This window comes from Tachypleus tridentatus, chromosome 10, assembly GCF_004210375.1.
Source record: "Tachypleus tridentatus isolate NWPU-2018 chromosome 10, ASM421037v1, whole genome shotgun sequence".
NCBI lineage: Eukaryota > Metazoa > Arthropoda > Merostomata > Xiphosura > Limulidae > Tachypleus > Tachypleus tridentatus.
Genome location: NC_134834.1, coordinates 130232946 through 130257782, shown reverse-complemented (window position 1 = coordinate 130257782; position 24837 = coordinate 130232946). Strand labels below are relative to the sequence as shown.

The following is a 24837-nucleotide window of genomic DNA, read 5'->3' as shown; positions in this document are numbered from 1 at the left end:
TGCATGCCATCTATCTCCTGCTTCTCTTGCTATTCTTCTGATTTTAACTGTATCTGGTAGGAGAATGTTTTTCCTGATGCCTGGTGCCAGGTTATTTTCCTACCTTTTTCCAAGCCTAGGAAGGATCCCAAGATTCTTTCAAACTACTGTTCGATTGCTTTGATGAGCTGTCTCTGTAAGACCTTACAGAGGATGGTTAATCCTCGTCTTGTTTGGTTCCTCGAATCAAACAACCTTCTCTCGCCCACCCAGTGTGGGTTCTGACGACAGCGCTCCACCATGGACCACCTGATTCAACTTGAAACGTCAATCAGAGAAGCCTTTCTCAAACAAGAACATCTTGTGTCAATATTTTTTGCCATTATGATACAACATGGAGGTATGGCATTTTGCAAGACCTACATATATTTGGGTTACGTGGCCACTTGCTCATTTTTATCAAAAATTATTTAATGGACAGGAGACTCCGAGTTCGTGTGGTTCAACACTCTTCCATTCTTTCCTACAGGAACTTGGAGACCCTCAGGGCTGTGTTCTGAGCATCACACTTTTCAGTATAAAAATTAATGTCATCACCGAACAACTCCCTCTAACTGTTAGAAATGGGCTCTATGCCGATGACTTTCACATCTTATGAACATGAGGTATATTGAGTGGCAGCTACAGAATGCCCTCAATTGTTTACTGAAGTGGACCACAGCAAACGGATTTACCTTCTCTCTCCCTAAAACCGTTTGCATGCACTTTTGCAGCCAACAGGGTATTCACCCTGATCCTGAACTCCGTATCGGTGAAGTTGTGCTGCCTGTGGTCTCTGAGACTAAGTTCTTGGAGCTTATCTTTGATCGTAAGCTGGCCGTTATACCACACATCAAGCATCTATGGATCAATTATACCAGAGCACTGAACATCCTTCGTCTCCTCTCTACCACCACTTGGGGAGTGGATCTCTGCTAAAGACATATTGTGCTCTTATTTAATCAAAACTCGACTATGAATCACTGGTCTATGGCTCTGCCAGACCATCTGTCTTAAAGATGCTAGACTCTATTCATCATCAAGGACTTTGGCTCTGCACTGGGGCTTTCTGCACTTTCCCAGTTCAAAGCTTATACATAAAATCTCCTGAACCTTCTTTGCAACTGTCTTTACTATATGCTTCAAAACTTTGTCCCTTACCAAAGCATCCCATCTCGGTGGGCCATATTTTTTAGAACAGACGATCTGTCATTGCTCTTTTTGGTCTTCATATCCAGGCACAGTTAGATGATTTGGGTCTGTCCTTGGATAACATTGGTGTATCCACTGGTCAGCCCTTCCCACCATGGCTTCTTACAGTCTCCAGTTGTGACCTATCTTTAAGTCATCTGGGAAAAGTAGACACTCCTGATTGGAAACACTGTCTGCTATTTGCTGAACATTTTTTGAACCATCCTTCCATTCCTATTTATACAGATGTTTTGAAATCAGGTGACTGTGTGGGCTCTGCCATGGTTTGTTGTGGTTCAGTGGTTGCATGCAGATTCCCCTCTACAGCTTCTGTGTTCACTGCTGAACTGTATGCCATTTCTCTTGCCCTGAATAACATAGAAGCTGAGCAGTACTTGAACTGCACAATTTATACTGACTCGCTTATTTCTCTACTGGCCCTGGAATCGCTTCACATTGGTTCACACCCTGTTCTCACCAATATTCAAAACTGACTGGCCCATTTCTCTTTAACATCTACTTCTATCCATTTTTTCTGGATACCGGGCCACATTGCTAATCACAGGAACAAGCTCACTGACATTGCAGCTAAGTTTATCTGCTCTGGCACTATCACCGCTGTACCTGTCCCATACATAGACTATGGTCCTGTATTCAAGGCTAGGCTCTGTGCCAGCTGGCAGTTGATGTGGAGTGAGTATCACAAAAACAAACTTTTCCAAATAAAACCCTATATTGGACTTTGGCTGTCTTGTTTCCATAAGGATTGGAAAGAGGAAGTTGTTCTAACTAGACTACACATTGGTAATAGTTTTTTAACTCATCGTTTTCTTTTATCTGGAACTGATGCACCAGTGTGTAGTTTGTGTAACACTCAGATCACAATAACCTACATTTTACTTTTTTGTCATTGTTATGATTCACAACGACAGCATCATTTTAAGCATGTTCTGTCCCAAGGTTTGTCCATGATGTTAGACAGTGTTATTGGTAATGGTGACACTGTCCACCTTGGTAATGTTTTTTAGTTTTTTTAAAGGCCATTCATCTTTTTAATGTCATTTAAGTTTTTTTAATATATACTTTACATTTTTTTAATGTGGCTCCCTTTTAAAAATCACAGTTCATCTAGTTCAATTTGAAATTAGAAACTGACTGTAACATTAAGTAACTCAAAACCAGGACTGGAAAGGCCAACTTCAGGTGACTGATGGTGGTTTTTGTACTTCCCTGTTAGGTTTCCTGACAAGTTATGATTATTACAGTCACACTATAGAAAATCCTTTACAACTTGAATTACTGTTGTTTTTCTCTTGACATTGTAGACTAGATGTAAACATTGGTTTTATGCTATTTATTTATTTTTTAACTTTGTTTTGTTTTACCTTAATTTCCTTTATGAATTTTACTGAATTTCCTTTTTCCTTTTTACTAGATGTTTGGCACAGATAGCCTAGCTGCTTTGTGCCATGAAACACTAAATCAACCAACTAACCAACCACTTTTACTAGGTTCCTGATTTTGGTTTCAATCTTGTGTTGCAAAAGGTTGGTCTTGCTTGGTCTTTCTGTGAAGATATCTGCATACTGACATAGTAGATCTTGTAGCTATTTCTTTTGCTTAGCAGTCAGTTCTTCATTGATATTGATGTCTTTATATGTTTCATCTCCACTCAGTAGTCTTATGCTTAGAAGTTCTTCATCTTCTATGGTAAAACAACTGTCTTTTGATTCTGTGTCTATTACAACTACAAGATATTTGTCTTCCTATCCACTTTCATCTGATAGCCCATTCTGTTGTCCACTTCTTGCACTTCAAAAGATCCTTTCCACTACAAGGTAAGTTTGTTGTTGTCTGTAGAAAGCAGTATCAAGATCTTCTTTCAGTCAGTCAGTCCTTTGCCTTCTTGTCATAAAAATGTTTTTGACTTTCTTGAGTTGCATACAAGCTCTCTTGAGCAAGTTGACATATATCTTTCAGTTGGTTTGTGGGGTCTAACATGTATTGATTTGTATTCTTCACTTCTGGCTCTTCTTTGCCTGTTCACCTCTCTTTCAGTATCTGCATTGGATATCATAAAGTTTTAAAGTTCTGCAATTAGAAGGGAGAAATCCTGTACTTACTTCTGGGACTTCTCACTGAGCAAATTTTACTGTATGCAGGTATCTGTCCTAATCATGTGGTTCCTCTTGGTACATCTTCTTCATCATACTCTTTTTCAGATTTCATTAACTGTTTCAAAAAGTTCATTACATGTGGGATTGTATGGGGTAGTAAAGAGTTGCTTTGTGCTGATGAGTCTCTTATCAATTCTAAGGTAAACTGGGTCTCTGTTACTCAAGACCTGTTTTTGGAAACCTATTCTGCAGAACACTTCCAAGAGGTCTTGTGCTACTCTATCTCTCTGTCTTTAGTAATGCTATGTCTTCCAGGTATCATACCATATAGTCGACTACTGTCAGTATGTACCTGACGCCCTTGTTAGATACAATCGTTAGTGGTCCGATCAAGTCTACAACGAATCTGATGAATGGTTCTTCTTGGTGCTGTGGCTACTTTCCATCTAGGTATTGTCTTTGACAGATGTCACATTACCAGCAGAATCTGGTCACACCTCCAATAATCCCTGGCCAGTGGAAGTTGCTGGTGCTTCTGTTTGCTGCCTTCTTTGCTCCAAGATGCCCTCTCACAGTCCATTGATGAGCCATATTCATCAATTGAGGCTGGTATTCTGTTGGTACTATGATCTGTTTAATTTTTCCAGTGAAACTGCCTTACTAGATCTGGTACAGCTCTCCCTTCTTTTCTCTATTCTGTAAATTATTTTCCCTTTGGTCATATACTTTACTTTATCTCTGGCATTGTCTGGTTCCCTCTGCTGCATTACTGCACCCAGTGTCCCATAGGACTTTTAACATAGCCTTAACCTACTGGCATGTGGTGGTTTGTTGAAACATCTGGATATTTGTCACATGCCCTAGTCACTACTGGCACTGTTGATCCATTTAGTAACTTGAGCTGACCATCAGTCATGCTCTGTTTAATCAGGGTGATAGCACGTTTTTCTTGGAGGTGAATCTGATAAGTTGTTTCATTATGATATAGGAAACAAGACTACCATTAGATATCACAGCTCAACAAGGATGGTGATCATCTATGTAACGATATCCCATTGTACTGTCCTCACATTGTTGAGCCCATCTTTAGAAATATTTTGGGTTTTTCTTCTTTGTTTCTTTTTAATAAGTGAACTGTCATGTGGCCCATCATGGGATTTACTGGCCATTTTAAACATAGGTGAATAAGGACTACTGTCTGTGGAGAATGTCCTTCATATTAATTTATTACAGAAATATGTCCTCCACTTTAAGAACCTTCTGCTGGAGCAAAACAATATTCCTCCTTCCTGTGACACACCAATATACCACTACCACTCAGAAAACTGGTCACTTTTATCTGAATTAAAGGTTTTTTTTTTTTATAAGTGAAAAGGTATCCTGCTGAAAAGAATGGCTTCTTCTAAAGCAGGGGTTCCCAACCTTTTGGCACTCGCAACATGAAAATGTAATTGATGAAATAAAATTAATGTTATCCCTAGCTACTTCTAACAAGGCTACGCGACTCCCCTGCCAATGCTTCGCGACCCCCCAGGGGTTCCCGGTTGGGAACCCCTGTTCTAAAGTGTCCTTTAGATTCACCATTTTATTTTATAAGGCTGGTATGTTCCACTCATTTTCCTTCAAACCCAGTTTTCTTCAAATTATTTTATGGTGCTTCTGACTTTGCTTGGCTACATATTCCTTGTAGTCTATATTATTATCTTTTTTATCCTGTAGTTTTTTTATTTTTCTGTCTCTGTATATATTTATCAGCTGCTACCACCTTTAAAGTACAGAAATTTTGGCTTTCATTATTTTGGAAGTTTGTTTATCTGATTAGAATTTTACATTTTTAGAATAAAAATGAATTTCAAAGAGCTACATACCTCAGAAATATCTTCTTTTTTACCTTCCCACAACCAAATTTAACATAGCCACAACTTTCGTTAAAGTCTAAATTATGGCAGGAAAGCAGAGTGTATGTAAGATTTCCATATGCTTGCACAATGTCATGTGGAAATTAGGAGAGTGGAGAAGTATGGGTAAGTGATGTATGTTATACAGTGTGTAAAGGACATTTAAAAGTTTGATTCAAATATTTTGTTAAGAGTGTGAACTCAAATTCAACCAGGAAAAGCTTACAGTATTTCAGATGTAAGTATATCTTTGAAATTCATTTTTAATCACAAAAACGTAGTTTCATCAGTTAAAGTAGAAAGTACTGAAGTTATTCAGTTCCATGTACTTATTTTAAAATCATGTGGTTTCAAAAATATTAATTTAACCTTAAAAGATATTTTTTGTAGGAAGAAGTGTTTGTTTAGTGTTTTTCTTATTATATCTATAAAACTTAGATTTACCCATGTTGTTATAGGTGTCCATTCTTCCAAAAACTGGCCAAGAAGTTGTAGTGTATTTCAATTCACAAACAGAAACAGAGAGCAAAATACAGTTTTTCTACCTTGTTCCATCACCAAAGAAACAGTATAATCCATATGATTTAGCTGTTGTGCCAAAAAGTAAAGTAAGTATTTTGTTTTAGTGTTATACAAAATTTTAGTTCTTTCATTTTTTCTTTACTGTGACACATTGAGTACAATAAAGTATGTGATCTACTATACTACATGTATCTTACTACAGTATCTTAAGTTGTGTATTAAAATAATTAACATGTAAAAGATGTTGCAGAAATACTATTTCTACTGATGAAAATATCTTATGGACTGATCATCATCTATTAGTGAGCCATTCTGTTTTAGTTTTTCCTTTAAAAATGTAATATATTGTACAACACAGTAATACATCTTACACAGCTCTTTAGTTAAAAACACTTATATAAAAGAAAAACGTAGGTTCTGAAACGATACACGTCTCCTTGTGCAGAAAGCTGTCTTTCCAGAGTGTTTGTCTTGGAAATTTGCATGCCTCTAGGCAAATCTCACGTAATCACATGAAATCTCTTGTTTTTTGCATGACTGCATAATGAAATTACGTAATAAAAGCCATTCACTAATAGAAGAGTAACATAACCTTCTTGCACGCTAGCTCCCTGTGTGGTCATGATGCTATTCCTTGATACAGAATACATCAGATGTTGTTTTTTTAGTCAATTTAACAAGATTTGTGATATTTAAGAAACTTAATTTTCTTATTTTTCTTCAGACTCTGAAGTTCATGTGACATCTTCTACTACTTATTAATTTCATCATCCAGGTTGTGTAACAACTGTGGTTTATGGAGGCACATTCACTGAGGAGGGCATGATAGTTGTTGTCAGTGGGGTAGTAGATTCCCTTATGCTGCCAGGACATTCAGCTACAGTTCCTTGTTTTCAGGTATTTTTTCATCCATTTTTAGGATGAATGAGGAGGATGAATTTCATTATTTCTTAAAATGGTTAGGCTTGAGAAACTACTCTTCCTATTGAAGATGAACTTAAAATTTATTATTTTCTGTGGCTTTGATTTGTCAGATATGCAGCATTCCTTTTGTTCCCCCTGTATTATTTATTTCTTCTTGTTCCCTACTTGTTAATCCTAACCCTATCTAATTTTGTTTATCATTCTTGGATTGCTTACATTACTGTGACATCAACTCTCATCCTACCTGTCTATGTGATTCTTAATTCATTAATTTTAGTACCTTTTCATTCCCTTTCATGATTCTTATGTTTGGGATTACCCTTATTGGTGATGGTGGGGAGTGAACTATTGCTGTTGATTTTGCTCTCCAGTATCCAATACTCCTATCTTTGCCTGATTCACACTTTCATTACCACTTCTATTGATGCCTTTATTCTGAGGCACCCCACCATATCCTAGAGGCTTTTTCAGGTGGTTTTCCATTTTCCATTCTTCCACTCTGGCTATTTTGCATCTGCTGTGCCCTACTCAGTTGCCTTTTTGTTACTGCAGATTGTTGGATAGAAATATTTACTTGTTCTGACTTTGTCTTCATCCTTCCATTCTGTTTACCTTTGAAAAGCACCTTCTTCCATCTGCTTGTAAGCTATGGAACTTGCATTCACTTGGGTTCATGTTTATCCTAATCCTTCTATATGTCAAGTTTAATGTTTCATGACCTTGGGTTCATAGAGACTGTTTATTTTTTTGGGTTTCACACATATGTACTTCATCTATTGGTCTTTACATGACTAGAAGGATGCCTTAGGGGATTCTTTGACCTCACAGGCTCTCCTGTCCTTTCCTCTATTCTAATATTTGTAGGTGGTTGCACCAATCCAACATCACCATCTGTGTCTATTACTTCCATTTAAACCAGACCTACACCTCTTCCTGCATACTTTTCTCTCTTGTTGAGGAGCATCCCTGAATGACAAATTTATATCAGGCATGTGGACCCAAAACAAGTCCTCTTCCTATATCTACATGCTTCAACTTTCAGTAGACGGTCAGGTATGATATCATTATTGCCACTCTTACTGGATCATTTTGTTTTATTCTATTCCAATAGCTGCTTGGTTTCTCTTAAATTAAGTGTCATGGGGCAGTCCAATCCAAAATCCTTGCTTTCAAACCATGAATCTTCCTTTTTTTAGGCAGTTCTTAACAAATTGGATTCTTCATCTGCCATGTACTTAGTATTACAAATCAGATTGTGAACTACCTGTCTTTGCCAGACTCTGTTCTACCTGCAGATGGTCTCTTCTTCAGTTTCTACAGGGGGTGATTACTCTGGGACTCTACTCATCACTGTCCAGCCAATTCTCTCACTTTCATGCTTCCTTTCTTCTTATAATCTGTTTTTCATTCTTTAACTCTGGCTGTTGCTACCTTTTTTTTTGGCTGATCTGGTCTGATATTTTTTATAATGCTTACCCACCTCTCTGACCTTGACTAGAGTCACTCTTTGTTGGTATTCCTCTGCTTGGCTTTACCTTGGTTTTCTCTTCGATGACATTAACAACAACCACCTCCCTCTTCCCCCACTTATTATACATATTATTGTTTCAACATTCCCTTTTTTTTGCATCACAGGATGTTGTCCTTCATTATCATGTTTGAATTAATCTGGTCTATTACCTTTCCATTTCTTATGTGGGGGATGTGGGTTAGTCTTTGCCACCTTTCTTGTAATCATTCTACCCTAAGACATCTTTCTTCCCTTTACCAGACTGTTCTACAGGGTTTAGCTGTCTCTGTCTTTGCCATTTATCAGGCATCCTTGTTTTCAACATTTTTCTTTTCGTGTTCTCTTTACCTTATCCTTGTTCCTGTTTTCATTCCATACTGGAGTCTGAGTGTCATTCTGTATGCTCTTAACTGTACACTTTTAACAACCAGGCAATCTGCAATTTGTACTGCTTCCTCCATCATCCTTATATTTTTATTTATCCAGAGTCATTCCTCCTTCAGTTTCAGCTGCTTAGGAAGGAGGCCTCTACCCTTATTCGTTTTCCCTTCCTTCTATTTCACTCTTCTATAATCATTCAGATCCAGAAGGACTCGTGTGTTCTTTTCATGCCATTCGTTGCTACTTAGCTTGTAATTTTTCATTTTGGGGTTTTCATCTTCATTATTTAACTGTCTCATGTCATGTAGATTACATCATGCTTCCATTTGCTGTCTTCATCTTTAGTGAGGTGGTACATTCTCCCTCCTTTTTGAGTTTACAACTTTGCTTACACAATCCTATCAAGTGGCTGGTGGTGCTTTCCAGGGTACACATTTTTTTTGAAATTTCACATCAAACCAGAATAATATAAAGTACTCCTACCATCTCTTCTGGCTCCATGTATGCCCATTGTTTACATGGGATGTTTTGCAAGACTATTTGAGGTATCTCCATGTGTTATTCTGATATCTATGCACTGTGTAGTAGGACCATACCTTTTCCATGGACTGTTGTGGAAAACATTAGCATGGATGCTCTACTTTTTTCCTTTATTCATGCTTACTGGCTTTTCAGAATAGGTTTACTTAATCACCTGTTGCACTGTCTCCAGAAAAAGACATTTCTGGTAAATGGATCAGGGTGGATATAGGCATTTTTTAAAGGATTTTCCATTCATTGCAAGCTACTTCAGAGCCCATTGTCTTTTATTGGAACAAGACCCTTACCACTTACTAGCTGCTGGGGTGGTGGGCCATTGAGAACTCTCACTGAGTAGGATCTAAATGCTGGGGCCAGAGCAAGTGGTGACAAACAGCGTCTGTTCAGTGGAGTTGAGATGAGTACACTATATGCACATACTCTCCTCCTGCTGCTGATGCTTTTCAGTTGAGTTGGTGCATGCTTTATATTACATAATTCATTATATGAATTTCTGTACCCTCCTCTCACAGTGTTTGGTGGTAGAGTTGAGGTTAATCCACACCACCATTACACACTCTTATGATATTAATTCTGTGTATTCTTCCTGCAGCTAGTCTTGGTACAGTAAATCTGACATCAGAATTGAGGTGTGCAGTAGGTATTATATGAATGCACCTCAATCATGCTACACATATTGGCTCCTCAATTTCTTGTGAAAAATACTTGAATTACCATGTTCTTATTCTTCCCACACCCATGTGCATAGAGCTTGTTCATTTCTTCCTACCTTCTGATCTGGATAAAAGTGTACCTGGGAGATTTGATGTGCTGCTATTGAGCCTTTGACATTTGGAGTCACATTTCATTTATTTCCTTCAGACACTTTCTGAAGGGTGCTTATCTAGGTAAATTTTGTACCAGTCCTTCCATCATATTAATGTAGGATTCTAACTTTCTCTGTGAAGAGGATGTGTTACTCGTCTTGAAAATTAACATGTATTTCTGATAAATATTCAGTTTTTCACATACTTCTCACCCTTCCTCCCAACTTCTAGTGCAACTTAGTAATTGTTTCCTCATCAAAGAGTGAATTTCATGAGTGCAAAAGCATAGAATAGCTTGTGCAGAGGAAGGTTATATTATCCTCTTGTTAGTGGAGGGCATTTACTGAATAATAATGTCATTATGAGTTTAGGTGGAAGTTTCTTAACTGCTAGTGGCATGAAATCTCTAATGCACATGCACAGGGAAGATAGCTTTCTGTGTGAGAGGCAAATATCTATTGGAAATACATTTTTATGTAAAGAAAATGTTAACTTTTAAAAATAAATGGAAGACAAAAGTAAGAAACTCTGTAACTTGATTGCTTTTGAAAAATTGTTCTTTCTTCATCAGGGGCAAACTGGAAATAACTAGGTTAAGTGAATAGTGAAATAAGGTAGAATGATATCATAGTTGTGAAGAGTGGGCTCATATGAAATTGTCTTCTGTGATTTACTATTGATAAAGTAAAGTGCATCATTACCTTGTAATACTCTTAAAAGAGCTAACACATCAAATGTATTGTTTCCTTTCCAGACAGCAAGCAGCATTATCATAGGCAATTATTTGTTTCAGGAAAACTGTTTTACAGTTATAAATGTTTGGTTATTTAGTTTCCAACTGGAATGGTCATTGACATGGTATGTATACAATGGAAGTAACCAAGGTAACATGAGGGTTACATCCATCTTTCGTGAAGCACAAGAGATGCAGCCAGCAATGAAATATAATGGATGTAAAAGACAGGATAATACATATTTCAAAGAGTGCTTGATCATTTGAAGTAATGACTGTCATGAAGAAGAAAGGTATGCCTAAATTTTGCATTAATTTAGGTAGGTCATTTCCATTGATGCTTTTCAATTACTACAAACAAATAAATGTCTAGATGGATCAGAAGGAGTTTAATGATACGGGCAAGAATAGCTGGGTGATGACAACAGATTTAAACACAAGAGATGGCATGTATGAGTTTTGTGTCATGTCATTTGGACTTTATAATGTGCTTTAGAGAGGCTGTTGGATCTTATACTGACAGGGCTGCAATACTTGGTCAATGTTTAAAATGTCTTGGTCCTTTGTTTTATCTGAGCATGCAGCTAAGAACTTTAAAATGATATTCCAGTAAGTAAAGGACAGCTTTGAAATTGACACCAAGAAAATGTGAATGAAAGTGGAATTGTTTTATTATATTGTGGGAACATATTGAATCTAAAGTTGTGACACATTTCAGGTGGAGTGAGGAATGTTAAGAAAGCATTTCACTCTATGAAATATGCTTTAATAATCATACTGCTGGTGTATACACAACAAGATAGTGAGTTCTGTGAAACACTGTAAAAGAAATTATTATCATAAGCTTACAAATAATCTCCGATTTTTCTCATGTATATTTGTTTATCAACAATAGTATTAATGAAATTTCATAACTTGTATTTGAACCCATTAATGTCATGGCCTGGGGATTTGGATGCTCAACTTGCAATCTGAGGGTTGTGAATTCAAATCCTTGTCACTAAACAAGCTCATCCTACTTGGTTGCCAACTCAGATAGTTACCTAAGTGCAGAAATTCTTTGCTTACAGATTTATCAGCTGACCTAAAAACTATTTGAGATTAAAGTCAAAATAAAAAAAAAAGTGAAAATAATTTTATCTGATTTTGACATATTGAATATTAACTATAAAATTGATAAGTTGAAATATTTCCATTCATCTTATTTATTACTTGTTTGATTCATTTGTATTAATATGTAGATTACAAAAGACCACTACATTTTCTCAAAGTCTGCAATATTACATGTTCAAAGTGATGGATCTTCAGAAAGCATCTCCTTAGAAGATTGGTCACAAGAAGCCAAATTGTTTGAAAGATTATCTGTTTTGCCATCATTTAAAAACTTCTTGCTGAGAAAAGCTTTCTTCCGGTAATGTATCTAACTTTATCATTTATCTTTTTTTTTGTTTATTTGTTTAATATTGTGCAAAACTACATAAAGGCAAACTGCACTAGCTGTCCCTAATTTTAAAGTGATAGGCTAGTGGATGGCAAGTAGTCAATGCCATCTATCACCAATCTTTGTAAAGCTCTTGTGAAATTGAATATTGGATTAGATTGATTCTATGATGAAGTACCCTAAATATGAAGTATGATATTTTATTGGGTGGTAACAAGGGAGAAGCAAAGTTTCATTTGCCCACTTCCATCTCATTAATAAGCTGAGCATCTTGTGTCCAACAAAAACAGTGTAAGTTTATTGATGATCCATTTACAGGAATATCAGTTTGTAAAAATGATGTATGATATTTCTGTTGTGCACTTGAGTTATGTGAATTATAGTTTTTACTTCAAATATGTACTTCTTTTGTTTTACAAATAGCAGAGAAAACCTAAATTTGTAGTTTTTTTAAAACTGAACAAGGTCCACTTTTAATCTGCTAAGTTGGAAAACACTTTTCACAGATAGGTAACTCCAAGTTTCAGTTGAATATTTTTAGTATTGCAAGATTTGAAAAACAATATCTAAATTCAAAATACATTGCTTTTCATTTTGTAATGTATATATTTATATTCAGATATGCTGATATCAAACAGAAAAATACCAAGTACTTGTAATTCAGAAGGCAAGAAAGAAATTCATTAGACATTAGAAAATGCACAAAAAATAAGTAATAGAATAAAAACAATTTTTATTCTTACACAAATCAAGTTAAATATTGTAAGAGCTATTCACTTATATTAGGCAATATATATTTGAGGTTTTAAAGTATTTAGCTTCTGAACCTGGAGAAAAACATGTGTACTAGACAAAGACATAGTTCAGAAAAATGATGATAATCAAGTTTTAATTTTGTCTAGAGACTTAATGAAGTATTCCACAATCCTTAGATTTATATCTGGCTTAATGCTCATTCCTGTTATACATATTTAACCAGTTGTAGCCTAGTGGTGAGCACAACTGGAATGTTAATCTTAAAATTTGTGGTTCATTTCCTGTTGTCACAAAACTTATTCTGCACTTTTGACCATGGATATGTTACAGCCTTCACTTATGGTGTATGCCTTTTACAAGCATTTAAAGAGTAATTACAATTATACTTCTCATAATGTATTAGTATTAAGCTTATTATATTTTATCTTGTTCTTTAGTCATATCCATTGGTGACAATGCATTTAAATCAATGCAAGAGTCTTCAGGCCATGAATGGCAATAGATATGGCAAATATAATGTTACTAGAATACTATCATTATACACTTTTTTAATTCTTGAAAATCTCTAATACTATATAAAGAATTTAGCATTTAAAAATGTAATAAACCAAACACTTATGACAAATATAACTGTAATCATTCTTTACAAATTTGTACAAGGTACACACACCATAACAATTGTTTCAATATCAAATGGCTTGCATAAATAGTGTTCTAGTCAATGTTCTGTTTATGTGTCCCAGCCAGCGTGAATGGCTTTGGACTGAACAAAATGGTAAAAGATATGACAAATATTGTATGATTGAAATATTATCATCCAATCAGTTTTCTAATTCTTGAAAGTATCTAAGCAACTAAATAAAGAATGTAATGTTCAAAAATGTAATAGGCATTATGAAAAATATAATTATAATTCTTATTTTTCAGCCAGGTAATAGTAGCCTAAGAGCTGGAAGTAGGTACTGTTAACTAGCTGCATTCCTTGTAGTTGGAAAGTTAAATATTTATGAAAGCTGTGCTTAAATATTCTATGCATAACTTTATGCAAAATTATAGAAACAAAATTTATGTATATACATGTATAAAAGGAAATAAACCACCAATTTGCACTAACATATACAATCTCTGTGCTTTCTCTTCAAATGAATATGACCTCTCTTTACAAGAGCATAACTCAAAAATAGCAGACTTTTAGAATAAAAGTTGTAGTATGTAACACTTGTCTAGTTATAGTAGCAATAAAGGTTGTAGTATGTAACACTTGTCTAGGTATAGTATCAAAACACAAATTTCCTCAGTAACATGGTATTCAGCATCAAATACCAACCTAAAAGGTGATACATCAGAGCTAATATTATTTGAATTAAATACCTGAAAAGCATAGGCAAGAGTTTCTGTACAAGTATAAACTAAAGTAGAGTGACACATTTATAAACTGTATACAGCATTGTATCTAGTAAATACTTTTAGTTTTTTGGACAAAACTATTCACAACACAGCTGCGAAAATACGCTGGCTGGTCTTGTTTATCTGGACAAAGTAACTAGTATTTTGTTGTAATTTTAAAATACTATATTTCTTACAATGCTTTAATAATTTTCGAAAAAGTTAAGTAGAGATGACTGTCATTTAGAGTGGCAGTTATCATTTTAGTTGTTCATAGAAGTTTTATTCATTGTGGTGATATTTTCATATTAAATTAAGTTTATGTTATATATTAAGTATGATGACTAATGTGAAGGAACATGATATTTGAATGACACAGAAATATATATTGATTATAGATGGAAAGAAAATACCTTGTTACTACAGTATAATTCTACTCGACAGCTCTTAAGTGAGAGACTTTTACCTTTTGACCCAGCTTTTAAAGGAACTTGGATCAGAATAATGAGGTAGGATTAAGTACTGGTGTATATAATCTGTTATCTAATGGCTTTTACGTTTTTGTAGTACATTTTAAAAGTAGTAAAATGAGGGTGTTTAGTGAGTTTTTACTTACAGAAAATAATTGCTTATTTTGAGATTTAATCCAGGTACTAAATAATTTATAATATTTTGTTGGAATGTTTCAACAAGGTTTATTTAAGACCAACTTAAAAATGTGTTATATAACTTCACATTACTGTTCATAAATATTTTGTATTTCTTATTTTTTTTTTGTGTATATTGCTGAGATAAGATGTACTGATTCGTCAAGGATATTTGAAAATGTTTTGTGAGAGAAATATTTATAAAATTGAATGTTCAATTTAGTTTGTAGCATTCACAGATATATAAAAATAGCTAATATAAGAGTGAGTTGTGGAGTAGACGAAAAATTTCCTTCCACCTGAAATGAAACTTGAAACTACAGTAATCGTTCTTAGACATGACTAAATTATCTGCTGTGATAAAAAAAAGTTGTATCTCACAGAAATTTGTTATTTAAAGGATCAATAACCAGATAATGAATCACTGAGTTCAAACTGTAACAGTCACTGTTGCCAAGACATAAGCATATATGACTTATATATTGTATAGGTAATCAGATCATGTGGCAAATTGGTATAATAATAGTTATGATGGAAACAGTTCAATAAAGATAAATTTATTCAATGATGACGTCTATTTCATAAAACATCACATCTCTATTTTATAAAACATTCACGTATCACATTTTTATTCCATACCTGATGAGTTTCATGTTCAAATTAGAACTACTTTCTCAAAACTCTATGGTTTTTTAACTTTATCAGCAACAGTTGTTTGAACTTGTGTTTTGCCAGCTTCTATTTCAACAGCAATATGAACACATTTAACACTCTTTTCATGCTTTTGATAACTTTATCCTTTTCTTGAAGTGTGAGGTGTTTACATTTTCATTTTTCTTGAGATGTTGTTAGACAGAATCAATCTTTGTACAAAAATGCAAATGATTTGTTCTTTGACCTGTTTATATGTTTATATCCTTTTATTGAAAGGAAAAGAGTCACTATAGAGAGGTTGTTATTCATCCTTCCACCTAAAAAATCATGATTGTATGTTGCTTCTTTCAGGAAGTCACTCATGGGAGGTCAGATCAATGTAAAATCATTCTGTGCACAGAAAAAAGATGTGTCTAAAGATAAATTGTTATTGGGAGGGGTCACATCAGTCATGTACTGCTATGTTATTTTGTGCATGTTAATTGTTAACAGTGTTAAAATTATAATCATGAAGGTAGAGATAAAGATACAAATGAAAAAAATATTAAAAATAATTACATTTATAAATGTATGTTATGCATCACATATTTTATAATTGATTGTAATAATATGTTTTGTTTTCACTGTAGAAATTGTAAATAAAAGCAAACTAATGTTCAGTTATAATCTATATACACTGTTTAGCTATGGCTCTTTTATACAAGATGATAAAACATTGTAAGGCTATGTGTTGCTATAAAGTACGTAAAATAAATTATTCAGTAGACTATTAAGAAGTATCAGAAATTAATAGTTTAGTATCTAAACAATGCCAGGATTAATTAAAGTGGTAGATATTAACTTTGTCATAAATTCACAGTACTTTCACTATATCTGACATGGTCAGATGTTAATGGGTATTAACTTAAGAAGTCTTCACACCTAGCTCACCATAATGTGGGTATATTGGAATGACTGAGATACAAGAATCTTAAATCATCATTAAGAATTCTCAATATTACTTTGCTATGTTTAAAATCTATCAGTATTGGATTCTTGATAACTGGTTACAAATTGTGAGCTTAAGATGTGGTGTACAAACTTTAAGAAAATTTGCTGGTCTTCATTCTGTTCATTTGGTGTGAAATAAAACTTCATATTATCTACATGCAATAAATGTTAAATTAATAATGACCCTGAACTATATGTTATTATAGTATTGTTTGATTACTAGGCCAGTATGTTGTTTCAAAACACAAATACCTCATCTCTGTTCTTAAACTAACATTACTGATGTCCAGGAATGATGTACTAAGAAGTTGGATCTCAAACCTGTTGAACATTTTTTAGGTCACCTTGAGGGTTTAATCCAGTAGTTTAGATCATAGAATTGTAGTATGTAATTACTACACATATTACTCCCCTATAATAATTATTTATTTTCCATAAAATTTTAAAATGTTCTAATTTTGGAACAAATTAGATCTGGTTGAGGTCATGGACAAAATCAAACCTGAGGTGTTACTTCATGCAGCATGATTAGTCAGAGAACGTGTCTTCTCTTTTATGCGTTTAGTGTTCTGTTTAACTCTGTGTATGGAGGGGATTCCCTTGCAATTATCACATGGAATAGGGGTACTTCAAAATCCTGATGCCCTCTTTGTGATTGGTCAGCTACAGGTAGCATGCGTTTTACAAATGTGGTTTTGAAGCTTTCAAGAGAGTGATCCTGAGTTTTGAGAAGAATAATTCTCTGTTTATGGGGAGATTCAAGATATATTTGAATAAAATTTCATTCATGTATCAATATTTAATCCAGCACTTGCATAAGTCATATGAATTATTTTCCCTTATTTTTTCTATACAATCCGTCTTTACTTTGTAATTGCACCTCACAACACTTTAACCCTGGATAGTTTTCTTCAATAAATAAAATTTTTATTTTGACTTAGACTTCAACACTATATCATGTATTTTTCAATGACCTTGCAAAAAATTATTGCACTTTTCCTTCGAAATACTAAATCTATGAACCTATTGTTCTCACAGAGATCAAGTACATGTGTGTAGATGCACCCTTGAATTACACACAACATTTCTATTTTCATTAACTGGCTGAGCCTTTGAAACAACATTTTTAGCATATCATGTTAGAATATTAGGAGCCCATTGCACCAAGTGAAGTGCTGCCCGTATTAAGAAAGTTATCAGTAGGACTTCCCCTTATAAACACATGTTTAGATATTTGTTGCAGCCACAAGTGATTTTAATTTTAAAAAATCTCTGTTTAAGAATTAGTGATTTTTTTTTCTTATTTCTATCATAACTAGGTTAAAACAATTTACTATTCGGGTGTGCTGGAAAAGTATGTTTCTCTGTGGATTAATTGTTTTAGATAAAAGCTATTGCAGTACAACTGCTAAAGATATGCATTTTTTCAGGATTATTTCCAGAATCTCAACCATTGAACTCTTCCCTTGGGAGCCAACGTAAGCTCACACCTTATATTTTTCTTGTTGTAATATCTGTTTTTATGCTAGTTAATAGATCATTTATTTTCATCGTTCACTCATTGTTTTCAAACAGCTAATAGAATAAATAGTAAAATATACTCCTTTTTATGTAATACACACGTTTTGTATTTTTAGTTATTTCAAGTAGTTTTATTTTCACATGCAGTAATAAAGTCCCAGTGGTTTATTCATGCATAATAATAATAGTATAGATATGGTTTATTCATGTATAATAACAGCAATAGTAGAGATATGATCTTATTTCTATACTGAGTTCTTCTTTGAGTCAAAATCCTTTCAGATCAAAATAAAAACTTTTGAAATGCCATAAGATTAGTTTATTGTCAGTGTAGTCTTAGAAACAAATACAGGTTAAATGGTACAAACACTACACTTTTTACTAGATAATATACATAAATATACATTTTTAAAACTAAAATGTATTAGAAAATCCATACATAACTCCAATATCCAAGCTTCTGACAAACCTGAATATGAAGCATGCTGTTTTCAAGGTACATTTATTTGTAGCATTCAAACATTCACCAAAATATCTACATTTTCATAATTTTTTGAAAATATGATAAGAGAAAAAGATTCAAAAATAATATTTTGAAATTTCTGTAAAGTGAACTATGCTGATAATGTTGTTTTTTTCCGTTGTATTAATTAATTAATACAGATTGATTAAGCCTCTCCTTTTCTTTTGTTAGATTTTTCTTAATACATACATATATATAAATATTGTGTGATTATTACTACATTAGCGAAATATAATATTCTGTTTTAATGTTCTGACCGTTTTATAGAGTGCAATATCTGAAAGAATTTAGAAATGGTTTAACAGATCAAGCCCTTGCTGCCAAGCCCATACTTGACATGTGTTTGACAGAAGTTGATTTAGAACTTGTCAATATTAGAAGGCAAACTTTATCCAATTTTAACATCTGGAAGAAAACTGTACGTTTGAGAACTAAAGCCCACAGGTATTGCCCCACTTATAAAATTGGAGATCATTTATAAGAGAGAATACAGAGACTTTTGTCTTACTTTCTAATCATGATTTTATAGTTTGGTTATATTTCAGTAATCAGAGGTGATAATGAAGTTTAGAATGTCCTGGACTTATATATTTTTGTGTTTGGTATCCAGATGTATGGTATTTCAAGAAGATTATTATGTACATAATGAGAACCTTTATTACACAAATGCATGCATTTACTTACAAACAAATTCTTTCAAATACAAAATGGAGTTACATTCTTAGTTTTTTAATTGCTTATATGGTCTTTTTGCAGTGTCTTGACTAGTGATTAGTTCTTCTTTTTATTTAAATATGTCTTTCAGTCTTCCTGAAACTTTTCATTCATGTTTTTGTATTCTTTATACTGATTATTAGACAATATTATAAAAAAGAAGTTATAATTTCCTATACTTGTCATAAGACATTAATATTAGGTCTGTTACAGTTATAAACACTGCATCCTTTATCCTAGTTCCTTAGGGATTTTTAAGAATTAGAAGAATGTATGATAATAATAGTAGTATTGCAACCACACTATATTTTTTTATCAATATTGCTAGCAATGGGTTCACTCAATCCAAAGCTTTTCACACTGGAACAGTATTTATATACAACATCAATTCTTATGATGTGGATGCCTTTAACAACTTGGCAAAGAAAGATTATAATTATACTTGTCTTATAAGACATTACAACCCCTACTGTATTTGTTTAATCCAGTTGGTTTAAAGCACTGATTGAGTAGAATATGCCCTCAGCAATGTATATATGATAAATATAGTGTTTTTGTAATACTATTATTATACATTCTTCTCATTTTTGAAAATCCATAGGGGACTAGATAAAAAAAGCAGTGTCTAAAAATGTAATAGGTCTAATACTAAAATCTTATGTGAAGTGTAATTGTAATTATTTATGCCAGTTTGTAAATGGCATGCACAGTATATCAATAATTACTGTATCAAATGGCTTATATAAGTAATATTTTGACCACTACTGTTTTTGTTATGTCTAAGCTGACCTGAAGATCTTGGGATTGAGTGAAATGGATTGTAAACAGTGAATATGACAAATACGGGGTGGTTGTAAAACTACGATTATTATGTACTCTTCTAATTTTTGAAATTCTCTAAGGAACTAAAGAAGAAATGTAATGTTTAAAAATATACTAGGGCTAGCATTAATGTCTTGTGTAATTATGTTCTACCAGATTTTAAAAGGTGTTTTCACCTTAACAAGTTATGATTCCTGTTTTGACATCTCACTCTATTTTTTGTTTTGTTTTACAGAAAGACTGAGATACATATTTGGTTAAAAATCAATTTGACTCTTATGAAAATTGAAAAATAAACTATATATCATACTTGTTTATTAACATGGCTGTGTTTTGAAATTACCTTGTTTAAATCCATTTGAAAAGTAGTTGTAACAATAATCCATTTATTACCAGTCTGGTGATTAACATCTGAGCTAACTTTGTAACCCTAATAAACAACAAATAAAAATGTAAAATAAAATGTTTTAATCTTACATCTTTCTCTGATAGCAAACTTCCCATTGTTCAGTCTAAGCAAGAACAAGCATACAGAAAACAACAGTTTCAGAAAGCCTTAAATACAACACAGTGAGTAAACGTATGTTGTGGGCTAAGAAATTGTTAAATCCTATATACAAGTGTACTGGGGTACATAAGTGCAGGGTCTTGCTAGTTATTCAATTTTGGTCAATTTATTGCTCAAAATTTACAGTTTATCATTCATAATTCAGGATTTTCTTTAAAAATTTGTTCTTGTATTTATGTTGTAAAAAAATGTTGTCTTTTAAACTTTTTTTGCAATTTACTAACATTTATATGAATGAAGTAGTTGAGCTATATGAAAATAGAAGGTGTTAATGTAATTCAGTGACACTCAGTGAAGTGTTTTTATTAAGTGTTTAAAAGGTGGATAAAATTGTATTTCACCAAGAATTTAGGCCCTAAAATTATGTTGTAGTACCATTTGACTAAATATTTAAGTAGTTTGGATGCAGTTTTGTATATTTTCCATTTCTTTGTTGCATCATATAGATTAAATACATCACATAGTCATTTTTCAAAGTTAAATTCAATAAGTCATGTTACCTTCTGTTCATTTTGTTTATGAAGGAACTGTATTATTTCATACACCAAGTATTATATAAAATAAAGCTTGGTATCTAAGCATTGCACCTTTCTTATTCAATTCCATTTTTAAGTAGAAGTCTTTAAGGCATATCCACAAATGTGTCTAACATTCCAACCCTAAATTACACATCTGTACTTGTATGAATATATGTTAAGTGATTCAAGGTCACCTACAGTGTAGAACATAACTGCACACAATCACTGAAATTGATGTAAATATCATTCAGGAAATTAATATCATGTATGCAATAATAACAACAAGCTTTTATTGATATGGCCATGACTTATTATTAAAGTAAGCATAAGTTACATATGAGTTTGAAACCTGTTGAAGTTTGTATGTTATTGATTCCTTATGTCATTTTAATATATAGGCTAGTTTAGGTATTGTGCTTTTTATGATGAAATGTTCATTTAATTTGATGGCAATGAAGGTTTAATATTATAGTAATTTGTTGAATCAGACACTTAGTAAGCTTGGATACTATATGTAATGTTACTGTTCATTAGTTAGATATGATTGATAATATTCTCTTTGTTTATGGTTTAGATTAGGTGATCAATTGATGTCACTGTGTTTGTAAAGGAAAAATAACAAAATGTATTAGATAATAAGAAAAATTATTATGTACATAACATGTCTAACTATTTTACCATATAACTACAGAAATACAACTGAAATAGGATTCATTGTGTCAAGCAGAGTAGTAGAATACATGCACATAGTTTTGATAATTATGTGTCTCCAGCTGTACACATTATGCTGTAAAAATGGTATGCAATAACATGTAAAAAACGAGGTCTGTTGTATAGTTTTAGAGTAACTTAGAAAATGTATCTCTATATGGTTGTGTAAGATTCATAGTAAGATACTATTGTTAAAGCAGATTGTCATACTTAGTTATAACTTTTTTATATTAAGTAATCCAGTAAAGTATATCTTTAATTAATTAATGTCATTGAGTACAATGCACTACTCTCATGAATGTTTGGTTATGCAGTGATCTAACTTATTATATACTTGAGCTAAAAATATATATATAAATAATTACTAATGAGAGAGTCTTGTTATGAAAAATTATTAATCTTTTTGAGAATAAAAATTCCCAAAACATAAATACTTGTATTTCAATTGCATAAACCTTGGCTAAGAACATGAGCTGAAATGCATGATATAATTGTGTTTATTGTTTTTTTTTCAGAAATCTTGGTTGTTTTCACACATTTGTTATTGAGCTTTTTACATCTCACCTATTACATCTAGTCTACTACAACCTTCAACGTTTCTTGGTTGCTTTAAAGGACTCTACACTGGCTTTCAAAATGCCACTTGTTATTCAAGGTTTGTTTGTTTGTTATTAAGATATTCAAGACGTGACATTCTACTATCAAAAGGTTTTGCCAGAAAAATCAAGACAAATCATACAGGCCTGACATGGCCAGGTGGGTTAAGGCATTTGACTCGTAATCTGAGGGTCGAAGGTTCGAATTCCGGTTGTACCAAACATGCTTGCTCTTTCAGCCATAGGGGCATTATAATGTGATGGTCAATCACACTATATGTTGGTAAAAGAGTAGCCCAAGAGTTGGTGGTGAGTGGTGATGACTAGCTGCTTTCCCTCTAGTCTTACACTGCTGAATTAGGGATGGCTAGTGCAGATAGCTTTCGAGTAGCTTTGTGTGAAATTTAAAACAAACAAACAAATCACATAATTTATGTTTTTAATTTTTTTGCAAATACTTTGTTTGCATAATACACTTGGTTATTTCTTGTTAATCACTGGTAACCTTTTTAGTAAGATTTCAAAGAGAATCTGAATATGAATATTCATTATTATAACAAGCTTGCGTTTCATTATTTTTGAACAGCTTAAACTTGTTTGCAAGTTTAATTATAAGATTTTCAGATTATTGTATTGCAGCAGTTTAACAACAGTTCACAGGTATAAGGCATTGCAAACCATTCAGTTTTATTTAGTGTTCATTTAAAACTTTTATCAAAAGTAACTAAACAAAATTAACATTTCCTAATGAATATACATAATTAATATAATTTTTTTCAATTAAACAGTAAAGAAACAAATAAACATAAAATATTTTCATACTAGCATACATTAGTGCTTTTGGCATCTCTATAATAGGGTTATCCTTTCATGATTGGTATAGTATAATATTGCTAATTGAAATTTCTTTGTCTGTTATATTTTTTAATGTGTATAGTAATACATTGCAATATAAATTTATAGACTTGTTCCTGAAACAATGACTAATTTATAATACATGAACAACTATTGGACTTGCAGATGCTTGACTTGCTCACTTGGTACTGTTTGCAATTTCTTTCTAATGAAAACTGTTAATCAAAGCTTCTGAAATGATACTATTCTTCTCACCCAAAGCTACCTCAAACTTGATTTGCCTTCTTAAGCATTGTAACATGTTTTCAACAATGCAGCAGTGTTTTATGTTTGTTTTTGAATTCCATGCAAAGTTACATGAGAGCTATCTCTGCTAGTTGTCCCTAATTTAGCAGTGTAAGACTAAAGAGAAGCCAGCTAGTCACCACCATCCACTGCCAACTCTTAGGCTACTCTTTTACCAATGAATAGTGGGATTAATCATCACATTATAATGCCCCCATGGCTGAAAAGGCAAGTATGTTTGGTATGATTGGAATTTGAACCTGCAACCCTCAGATTATGATTCTAGTGCCTTCACCACCTGGCTATGCCAGGCCACAGTGTTTTATATCCCTTCATTTTTGTGCCATTGTGGCAACATGTGCTGATCATATGATAACCCTCCATCAGTGATACAATGCCACTTATACTAGCACAGGTAGCTCTCTCTACCACCACAGCACAATTCTCACTTTTTTGATAGGCATCCTAATGTACAGACATGTTTTTAATTCAATCTCCAGTGACTACAAGATTTTAATTGTGCTTAATCTTCAACTTTAGATCAGCTTCAACTTCAGGTTTTTGACTATTATTTTTAACTTATATTGTTTCTACTCATTATTTTAGAACTGTTTCTGAATTCCACGTTTATATGAATTTGAGATAATTTAAATTCTTGCTATAAGTAGAATACTAGTCTCCAGGTCTCAGAATTGACAATGTCAAAGCATGGGCTTTAGTGTGCAAAGAGTACTTGTCTTATTTTTGGTTGACAATTTACCTTTTATGTTATGATTTTTTATAAAGGGAGATATAACTACTGTGGAAAATTTGTCTTTCAATGACACTTTCCACCTGTTAACACACCTCCACATAATATACTGGGTTAGGTATTGTTCCTTTCCCAGGAAATTTGTGGTTAGTTTTTTAGTGTGTATTTCTTAATTCCCAAAGGTATACTAATGTTCAGTGACTTTCTGTGAGCTTGTATGGATATATCTAATTTCCATACTGTAATTTAGGTTATTGATGTCTTCTGTGCTCAATGTTGGGTAAGTTAGATTTTTTTACTTTTATCATCTAGGTTAATTTAATTTAAAATTGTATTTGGTGTTTGACTATTCTTTTATTTTGGTTTCATTTTACTTCTTTTCATTGAATGCAATTTTTTTCTAAGTTTCTTTTTCTTTACTACTAATCAGTCTAGTTTGGGATCAAATTAGAGTTAAAC

At 33.0% G+C, this 24837-nt stretch overlaps 1 protein-coding gene across 7 annotated transcripts in view; it reads left to right on the top strand.

Annotated features, from left to right (window-relative positions):
* LOC143230304 (dynein heavy chain domain-containing protein 1-like) overlaps positions 1 to 24837 on the top strand; it is a 261985-nt gene that overhangs the window by 33219 nt on the left and 203929 nt on the right. For all 7 annotated transcript variants that reach the window (XM_076463582.1, XM_076463581.1, XM_076463580.1 and 4 more), the window contains 7 exons: positions 5683 to 5832; positions 11882 to 12051; positions 14622 to 14732; positions 17945 to 17992; positions 18826 to 19002; positions 20587 to 20664; positions 22407 to 22546. In XM_076463582.1, coding sequence (XP_076319697.1) covers positions 5683 to 5832; positions 11882 to 12051; positions 14622 to 14732; positions 17945 to 17992; positions 18826 to 19002; positions 20587 to 20664; positions 22407 to 22546 — 874 coding nt within the window. The remainder of the gene's footprint in view (positions 1 to 5682; positions 5833 to 11881; positions 12052 to 14621; positions 14733 to 17944; positions 17993 to 18825; positions 19003 to 20586; positions 20665 to 22406; positions 22547 to 24837) is intronic.